The sequence below is a fragment of the Fopius arisanus genome, unplaced genomic scaffold (assembly GCF_000806365.1).
Source record: "Fopius arisanus strain USDA-PBARC FA_bdor unplaced genomic scaffold, ASM80636v1 scaffold00147, whole genome shotgun sequence".
Lineage (NCBI taxonomy): Eukaryota > Metazoa > Arthropoda > Insecta > Hymenoptera > Braconidae > Fopius > Fopius arisanus.
Window position 1 is genome coordinate 32687 of NW_011887886.1, and position 10389 is coordinate 43075.

At 36.8% G+C, this 10389-nt stretch overlaps 1 protein-coding gene across 1 annotated transcript in view; it reads right to left on the reverse strand.

Annotated features, from left to right (window-relative positions):
- The window catches only part of LOC105272154 (serine protease easter-like), a 16701-nt gene extending 13853 nt beyond the window's left edge, over window positions 1-2848 (reverse strand). Inside the window, exon 1 of the mRNA XM_011314100.1 lies at window positions 2610-2848. Coding sequence (XP_011312402.1) covers window positions 2610-2844 — 235 coding nt within the window. The 5' untranslated portion in view covers window positions 2845-2848. The remainder of the gene's footprint in view (window positions 1-2609) is intronic.
- Window positions 2849-10389: the final 7541 nt, after the last annotated feature.

Sequence of the window (10389 nt, forward strand, 5' to 3'; positions counted from 1 at the left end):
ATCATTTATTATTATTGTACTGAATTTTTTTTACATGAATAGCGGAACACGTAAGGACCATGTTTTGTTGCATAAATTTATTTCTCGCCTCCCGTTCCCTTTCTTTTTGATATTTTTCCCGATTTTGCCATGACCTTGTTCCCATCTACAATCCACCCCTCTCTCCACAACAGGCATACTGAGCGACCCCAGGACCGTCACCTTTCCCCAAAAGCCTAATTATCCTTTCCGTTCCCTTCAGGTTCCCTTTTTGGTTTTTGAGTATGTTTTAGGGTTAGAGTTTTAAGAGTTTGAGTTACGATTTTCGGTGAATCGAATATCGAGGTTAGTTAAGTTTAGGATTAAGGACTTTTTCCGGTTTGGTAATTCCGGTCAAAAATTACCTGGCGCCCGTAAGGTTAAATTTTAGCAGGTTTTTGTTAGGCTCAGGGGAAGTAGGGCGAAGGTAATGGGCATTTCCCATTCACCGGGGAAATTTCACGTTACATTTTTTATGGGAGACGATCTAAGACGCTGAGACTTTTTCTTATGATGCTTAAAAAGGCAGGCGGAGAGTAGAGTTCGTTCGAATCCCTGAAAAAACATCCCCGGAAAAAATATCCCGGAAAAAAAATCCCGGAAAAAGTATCCCCTGAAAAAATATTCCCTGAAAAAATATCGCCGGAAAAAATATCCCCGGGAAAAATATCCCCGGAAAAAATATCCTCAAGAAAAATTCTAATATTTAATTCCTAATAATAAATATTTCAAAATCCTAATTTTAATAATTTAATTAATAAAAATTATTTAATATAAAGGATAAAAAGGAAGCGGGTCAATCACAAAATGCATTTTAGAAAAAAATTTCTTTATTTATTATGACACATAAAAGGGTTAAGGGTTCAATTCCCCATGAAATTAAAATCATCTTTATTTTTCTCAAATTTTCATTTAATGTGTTATGTGGGCTGCGCCCTTGGACCCCCCTCTGCGCCCCCCCACCTTTGGAAAAATAGGTACACAAAAAAAGGGCGACAGAAATTAAATGTATGATTGGGGGGATATTTTTTCCGGGGATATTTTTTCCGCCACCCAGTTCGTTCGGATCTATCCAACAGTAGTTGCAAGCGTTCGGCTCTGTAGTCGGGAGTGGGGAAGTGTTTTGTTGTCGTTTTCTTACTAGTGCGGGCGCCAGGTATGAAGTTGTCTCTCACGACCAGTCTAAATAATATTGCATTGGAATAATTCCGTGGGGGAAAAAAATGGTCTCTCTGAATTCTAATCCGTAAGGATTGCGGCTTTCCCCTCTATACGAAATTTTTCTCACTATTTTCTCGTCAGTGTCATCATAGCATATTAAGGATGTATTACATCCATTTTTCGAAAAATTGAAAAATGTAAGAAATTGATTAAATTTTTTCCCTGAAATTTGCTAACTTTTTACCGAGCTATCTAAAAAATTTAAGATTTTTTTGAAACCGGATAACCAAGTTATGATTTAAAAAAAAATATAATTTAACCCGTAGTCTAATGGACAAATCACAAAAAGTTGGAAATTTACCCGGCAAAATTATCTTAGCGTGATGAAACTTCGTACATGAGCAGAATATCAGAAAACGGCCAAACGTTATATCTTTTTATCAAGTTCAATCATTTGTAAAAAAAAATTCAAAACAACGGCCGAAGATTTTAATTGCCTGAAAATTGAAATTACTACTCATAGATATGAAAAGAATTGTCATGAGGATACTTGCTAATCTTCGCAGCTTCGTGAAGGCGTGGTGAATAGAATCATTAAACAAACTAAGAAAATCACTTCCTTTTGCAACGTAACATCGGTGACATCGTGACCAATGGTTATTAATGAGGCTATGTGAATCAAGTGCACTTAAGAGAAAAATTTGACAATAAACTAAACCAAAATACTCGGCAACAGAGGCACAAAAGGTTCACTAAATATTTCCCGTCATACGAATTAAAAAAATAATTCCCAGAAATACATAACGCTAAGTAATAATTGCGCGAAAAGTTAAAATTTTTCCCCGTAGTCATTCTCCACTCCTACCATTGGTAAAAATTGCTAAATATTTAGTACGCCGCACGATTACAAAACGCCGTGGTAAATTGTTTCGAGTAGTTTTCTCTCTGTACTAAAAGTAATTTTCAACAAATGTCAAGTAGATTAATCGAGCCAGAGATAATAATGTCTGCAATTATTTAGTAATCATTATCAAACTTGTGTTTCAAGATATTTCCTTGTACGATATGGAAGAGTCAGAATAAAAGGTAGGAATCAAGGACACGTAGAACAAATTATTTGAGATTTTTCTTTTTTGTTATTCTGTCGTAATACATGCCTGCGGCGGTGGAGTAATACTAATTGAAAAACACTAGCAAAGTGAATGTTTTTTCTGTGTCTCTCGTTATTAATTATATGATTATCAATTTGTGAATATTATGAATTATGAGGGATTTGCGCGGAAAACTCATTTCACCATCTAATCTCGTCGGATATTGAGTTCTCTTATTCACTTCTATCATTTTCCCCCAAAAATTAGATGTTTAATATAAAAATTTCGATGTCTCGGTTGTATTTTATGAGAGTGAACAAATTTTCGGGAGTTACTTACGGGATAACGATTTCGTAACGATGAAAATGAGTATTAATACTTGACTAATCGAGAACATTTTGAATATATTACTTGTGTTTATAACAATAATCAACAGTAAACAAAAAATAATTAGAAACAGTCCAAATGTTGGTCTTTTTCCCAAAATCAATCCTGTCGCGTTGAATACACGATTAAGTATTAACCAAGACTGGCGATAAAAAACAGAACCAGGGTCGACTAGATCTCCCACCATTCAGCGGCACTCACCTCAAATATACTGTAAAAAAATTCGTCGCCTCATTACTAAAGTATCGTAATGGCTTAATTTACATACGTAGTTGCGATATTCACATTGACGAACGCAACTTTATTAAGGGATCTACAACCATAAGAATGGTAATGGATTTTTAAATTAGAGATGGAAATTAATACTGCGGAGACCTACAGATTACTTTGTTCATCTCTCCACATGTTCCTCATCATAACCGCACTTATCTCCGTCTTTTGACCGTGGCAGTCACTTGTTTTCTCCCTCAGAGCTTTGCGATAACTATTTTTACCCATAACTTCGTCCTTATAATGACTTCACTGTTTTTTATCATTGGTTTTTTCAGTCATGAAGTATATCGCTAATTCCACAATGCGGAAATGTTTTCAAAGAAAAAAAGTTTACGGGCAAATTCTTGGATAGACAATTTTAATGTGAATGAAAATCAGTTGGAAAATAACCATGAATTATGTAATCTTATTAACAAACACCGAGTACCACTGGTTAAGGTTGTTGTTGCGTAGAATTTTTTTTCGACAGTTTTCGTTAAAAATTTTATGGTGAATAGTTTGAAAAATTAGCAACAAAATGAGCCTTTTCCGTTTGCAATTGACCGTTTTGAAGTTGAGATATAAATTTTTGAAATTTGAGTGATTCAACACGTGTTTAAATGGAGTTTTGCCGATTAGATTTTTTTAAAAATCAACGGCTCGACAGTTTCAGAAATAAAAAAAAACGTGGAATATACATCGTGGGAGGAAATACAGAAAAAAAAAATCAAATCGATTGACCGTTTGGTTTACGGAATATAATTATCGGAAATTCATAAATTTATATAATTGAAAATAGTTAATATGGAAAATATATAATTATGCTTTAGCTATCCATGCACAATGCAATCAATCAAGTGAGACTATATACCGCTAAAAGATTGTGTTCTAAACTGGCCCATTTTACAGCGGATAAACTTTTTACAGAGACTGTCGCGCGACAACAACCTTAACATGGGTTAGCAAGAATAAAAGAATGCCTATATTCAATATTCCGATCTCCCAGGTGAATTAGTAACAATTTATTACATACGTTAATATTACGATATTTTAAACGGTGCTGATGTGTTCTCCTTTCCTTTTTATCATAACGGCAGATTGTCCAATTTTTAAGGATCATTACACTGCAAATTTTCCACAATAATGGCGAAAAAAATAAGAACATGTAAATGCCGTTTAAAATATCATAATATTTATGTATGTGATGAATTGGTTCTAATAAAAATGGGAAAAAGAAATATTAAATACAGGTATCTTTTTATTATCGGTAACCCTTGTTAAAGAGTAAAAGTGGACTTTGTTGATAAAAGTAAATATTTTATGGTAATTTTTAATAGTATATTACGCAACAAGTATGGTATGGGTTTTCTGGCTGGTGGGATGTTAGAACATTACAATTCCACGAGTCAAAAAACACCATAGCACGATACTATTTTATGTAATTGGGCTCAGATTCCGCGACTCTACCGAGCGATGTAAGGTTAGAATCGTGTGATTCCAGTCAATTATAGCATAAATTCTTTTTCGTTCACTTGTTATTTTAGTTGAAAGGATTTCCAAGCTGGGTTGCGTAATTTAAGTCTCATTTAGATTAACTCGGGTCTTTCGTGCAATTCGCCTATTAGTCTATTGAATAATTTTTTCTCTTCACTCGAATTCCCCTTGCGACCCTTTCAATAATTTACCACATCTCTGTATTCAACTTTTCTTCAATTTTGATTTTTTTTTCCATTTACCCCCAAGATTTCTTAGGATTTTTTTCTATTCGAGCCTTGGGGTACTGCGTCTCGGCTCTTGTAGCTCATCTTTATAATGTCCGAAATTACTATTTATGTTCCCCGTCTAATCTTCGGAATTGTTGACCCTCTTCAATGAATATTGGTCCGGCATTGCTTTCCTGCATCCCCGAAAAGTGAAAAAAAATTGGCATTTGCTATAAAATTGACGATTGTTGTCTTAGAAAGTTCACTCCGTTATTACCATGAACTCTTTGCGCTATGATTACGCCGTTTAACATGAAACTTAATGGAAAAGTCTGCTGTTAATTCAAAACTAATGAAAATCCCAGAAGTGCCCACCAAATTGTTTACAGTACTGAGAGCAGCTACCATAAAAAATAACCATCTGAAATTATCGTCTGCTTTCGACTTAATATACTACTCGTCCAATGATTTCAGTTGCGGTTTTAAAGTGTCTGGCCTTGTGAATTGCCTGATGACGTGCGTTATCGTCTTTCATATTCTTGATAGTGTGAATCTTTCAAACTCGTAGGTGTATCTACTAACTGGTCGCGATTGCGCTGACCTCACATCCATCTCTTTCATAATTACCATACCCCCTGGCCCGGAAACGTCCACACATATATGTGTTATACGACTTAGAAATAAAAGAAGCAGAATACATGAAAAAGTTGAATATTGCTTATATTTTCATATGATGGCGTCATTTTTTCGAACAAGTTTGCAACATGCTTCCAAATGTTTATGCATTCCATATAATATTAAAAAAATAATTGCAATAGTAAACCACGACTCGATTCGCAGAAACGGTTTGTGAGAGTTATTTTTTTTACTCAAACTAATCTCAATTTCACAATTTTCCGATTCCAAGGAAAAATACTTTTTTCATCTATAGTTGAACAGTTTCCTTTCTGAAATATTCAAATAAACATTATTTCAGATATTCAATTGAATTTGGGAATTAATCTTATTATTACTAACCATTAGCCAATCTTGGACCAACGTTGTGTCACTCTCACATTACTCTACCAACATACACGGTGAGAAAAATTCAATAAAAATTACGGAACAGTGACGCACTTTTTCACTGAACATTCTGTACTGTTTTCTGGAAGTTCAGTAAAAATGTGTAGCTGTTCCGTCATTTTTTATGAATATTATTTTAATTTACAGATTATCGAACAGGCACGTAATTGTTATTGGATCTTTCTCTCCATGTACACTGAGAAAAAATTCTACCACAAATTAGTGTGCTATTCACCAACACATGGGACGAAACCGAGGTCAACAAAAAATTCGAATGACGCCCCCCGAAAAATTCGGATGTGGCACCCTAGTTTTTCACGAAGTTACGCTACTTTTCCGTGAGGCTCCCTTAAAAATTGGGGCGCCACATCCGAATTTTTTGTTGACCACGGTTTCGTCCCATGGGTTGGTGAATAGCATACTAATTTTTGAATGGACTCACACGAAATAGTGATGTATTTTTCTCTCCGTGTAGAACTGACACCAACCAATTAGAAAAAATGGAATATCGTCATCATCCCCATCTTCAAACTCAGTGAACCGATTCTATTAGAACTTGGTTGAGAGTTGCCGTTTTTGCATTAAATATGATTGTTTATGAATGTCAGCGAGGAGGTAGCGGATGGCGACCGTTTTCTCTCAACTCTGAACGATGAGAAGAGGTAAAAGTTGCCATTTTTGTATCAATTATGATGGTTTATTGATACCAGCGAGAGGGTAGGGGCTCGAGATCATTTTCTCTTAACTGTTAACTATTGCAAGGGTTAAGAGTTGCCATTCTCGAATCAAGTATCATTGTTTATTAGCGACGGGGGGGGGGGGTCACTAAATTCTTGATTGTTGTAAAAGGTTAGTGTGACGTGGCCAGTAACTCTTAACTCTTTAAACAGTGAAGAGTTAAGAGGAAATGGTCGCCACCCACTGCTTCCTCGCTGGTATTAATAAACAATCATAATTGATACAAAAATGGTGACTCTTACCTCTTCTAAGTGTTCAGTGTTCAGAAAAAACGGACGCCATCCGCTACCCATTTGCTGGCACTCATAAACAATCTTATTTAATTCAAAAACGGTAACTCTTAACACTTCCAACCGTTAAGAATTACAAGAAGACGGTTCCCACCCGCTCCACCGTCTTCGTGACGCCATCAACCCATTCAATCACTACAAAATCCAACTCTTATTTTTTACACCAGTTAAGAGTTAAGAGAAACCCATCGAATTCAGTATGTCCCCAATTCTTACAGAACTATTACTTTTGTCTGAACTGCCAGAAATATTCAAGTCTAACCTAAGTCGTACATTTCTCTTTTCTTGTTCTGCTAGGGTTCAAGTAATAAGCTTTGATATTTACATAAACAATAAACTGTTGGCTCGATGTATCCTTAAGAGTGGAGAACCTCTAATATTGATAATCTCCCCATGCAAGCCCCAACATTCGGTGGGAAGTTCGGCTGCAATAGTAAAGGTATTAAAGTTATAAAGTCGACGTTCTGAGTGACAGTTGCATCACATTCTCACGTCAACGTCATGAGTTACGTACTTATGGAACCAAGTCAACGTACAGACCGACGTTGCTTTTTTTGAGTGTTAGCGACATACATCAGTGAATAGCTAAGCGGTCGATGTACTTCGTATTGCATGGTTTCAATGAGTCATCGTTCAGATATCGGTGATGTATCTGTGTGAGTCGGAATAGTGAGAATGGGATAAATACCTTGAATGGCGAGATATTCAACAAGCTACTTGGAAGCGTAGATATTGAGATAACGATATTAGCAACCTAATTCTAGCAAGACATCTGATCGCGTAAATAAGAATCATTTTTCATTGTGTAGATCACGGATGGGCAACCTCTGCTTTGAGAGCAAGTCGTGCTACCGACCTCTATTAGTCCTAGATCTATTAGACCTCTATTAGTCATAGATGGGCCTTTATGCCCCAAGTCGTAAAGGGTCTTCTCCTCGGCTGAAATCCACCACAGTGGGGGTAACACTTAAGAACAGGAAAAGACGAGAAATATCGCTGAAGAAAAGGAAAAGCGGAGAAATGAGTCAAAAATGGAAAATGTGAAATTTTCTTCACCATGACATTTTTATTAATTTTCAAAGCAGGCTCCACAACAAACTCCACAATGCCGTGTTCCAGTGGTGCCGCAATTATTTATTCAAGAAATGACATTGATTGAAGTAAACATGTTAATTGAAGAAAATAAAAAAAAAATATTATTTAAAAAAATATTCGTTTTTTATATTCAGAATCAACAACAGCCGGTCAAAACTGCAATGTTTGGTATGTTTTCCTGACATATTTTTCGGTAAGGTCGATATTGGACCAAAAATTTAAAAAGCAAGCTGAAAGATGTCATCAATTGGGGAAGCTGAATTTGAAGAGTACGTTCATGTTTATTTCAATAACCAATAGTTATCTTCATATTCAGAACATTTTTTTTCCACGTGTGGATTTTTTAATTTCCCTTTATATTAATCGCGGCGGCCATTTTCCCCATTTTACCATTTGGCAGAGAAGTCATGGGATGCTCCCCAATACGGTGACTGTTAGGCCCCCTCTACTGACCCAACTATGATCGTACTATGACCCTTATAATTGGCATGGTTATAAACTTTAGTGGATTCCTAACTCGAGTTGATGACTCTGCTCCGAGCTACCTGGAGGTTGCCCATCCCTGGTGTAGATCACCATCACTTGATTCAGTATTGCCAGAAGCTTGCCACGAGCTTGCAGAAATAGTGCTAAAAGTTAAATTCAGAGGCAGATCACAACTAATCTGGCAAATGTATACCGCGAGTAAGATAGTAACGCACAGTAGACTCTCTTGGTAATCTTGGTAATAATTTGCGGAGACATTATTCTTTATGATGTGACGACGGTATGTTGGAGGAACCCCTGAAAGCATGATATGAACTTAGAGCTGCAGTGAGTGGAGAGATTCAACGTATGCGACGCCTATTTTACGGACATCGTGGCGACGAGGCACCATGGAGATGCTGAAGGTGAGAATTTAGCACATGTCAGTGGGGTATACGGGATAGGGTAGGAATAGGGTAGAGCTATTGTGAAATTGGAAGTCAGTCGTTTCACATCTAGGTGCACGAGACCACTAACATGTGCTTATAGTATATTGTGCCTCTAGGGAGTAAAGTATTTTCTGACGGAATGTAAGTTTATAATCACATGAGTCAGAAAATACTTTATTTCCGTGAGGTACACGATATTTTGTTCTCGTAGGGACTGGACAGCTTCGCTCGGTTAGGTGGCAATTTCCAGTCCCTAGGGGAATAAAGTTCATTTTTACTAATATTGGATAGTTTGAATCCGCAAGTTACTAACGTTTCGCAACGGTCCGTTTCAGGGACTCCTCCAATATTGCCATATAATCATTAAAGCTGTTACCAACAAAAGTGTGAAGTGTTGAAAAAATTGATTTAGCAGTGAAAAATGAAGAAAGGTGAGACAGACGGGACCTTTCGCACAAGACTAAAATTTTATGTAGAAAAATTTGCTCCTTCGACCAAAATATTTGGATATTCTTAAAAGGTAACCAGTGAAGCCTTTATCGAATTTTCAGTGCAATCTGGAATTTCATGACCTTTTAACCTCTATATCGCATTTAGTGCCATTATCCTGGAAACTAATGGTTAACTTTCCATGAAATTCCATTTCTTTTCTAACAATATGGCCCTGTGTTCCCTAAATCACCCCGTGTATCCACAATTTGGCATTCTCCGCAGCGAGTGTTTAGTCGTGACGAATTCAATTCAACGAATAGGAAGTGTAAAAAATAAGATGATTAAATACCAAACTCCCAAAATAAAAACAAAATATATTAGATTTTCATTTTTTGTGAATACTGCACTCATATACAATTAAAAAAATATTAACAATATTAGGTTGTCAGTAGAATTCGAGAAAGACAACTAAACAAGCACCATCAGTGCAGCGGTTTTCGGACATCCAAGCGCTGGGAGTTATTAAATGGCAATCAATTTTTTGAAGAAGGACAGAATAAGGCTTTCGAGTATAAAAAATGAGATGTCTCTAGCCATATGTGCGCAAAATAGTTCGAAGTTTGTTGGTGTATAAACGCCAATCATTGAGAAAAGGAATACCAAAAAGAATCGTTCGCATCGGTTTGCGGATTCGAAAACTTTGGAGGGAGAAAATCAAATTTGCGTACAAATCGAAAGAATATGGGGAACAAACGCGCGCTTGCTAGTGTGTGACAATGAGTCTTTTGTTATAGATAATTCATTATAGATAGTCAGAGTGAACAGCTCGACTCTTCTCCTCACGACAAGTCGTCTGCAATTATTCAGATGAATCCGGCCCAGCATTGGTGCCCTTTCTCTTCAAGCGGTTGTCTGCATGTTGTCCAGTTAAACCTCCAAGGGGAAGTAAATTCTGCAGAACCACCTCTTGTTGCCGCTTCAGACTCCATGCCGAGTGTCCAGCACAGAGTATTTCTCGTTAGCCAGCACAGATCTTATTGATGGCTCAGCGTCCAACTGGGCCCGTCCCTAGTGCCCAGTTCGGGGTATTTCTCGTTACACCAGCACACTTGGTAAATCACTAAGCGTACAACTCAGTTCATCCTGAGTGTTCGGCTCAGGAATTTACCAAACAGAACCAAGTTGCTCAGACCTATCATCATTAGTAGCACCTCCAGAGTCATCACATCATGTTCATCAGCGGTAG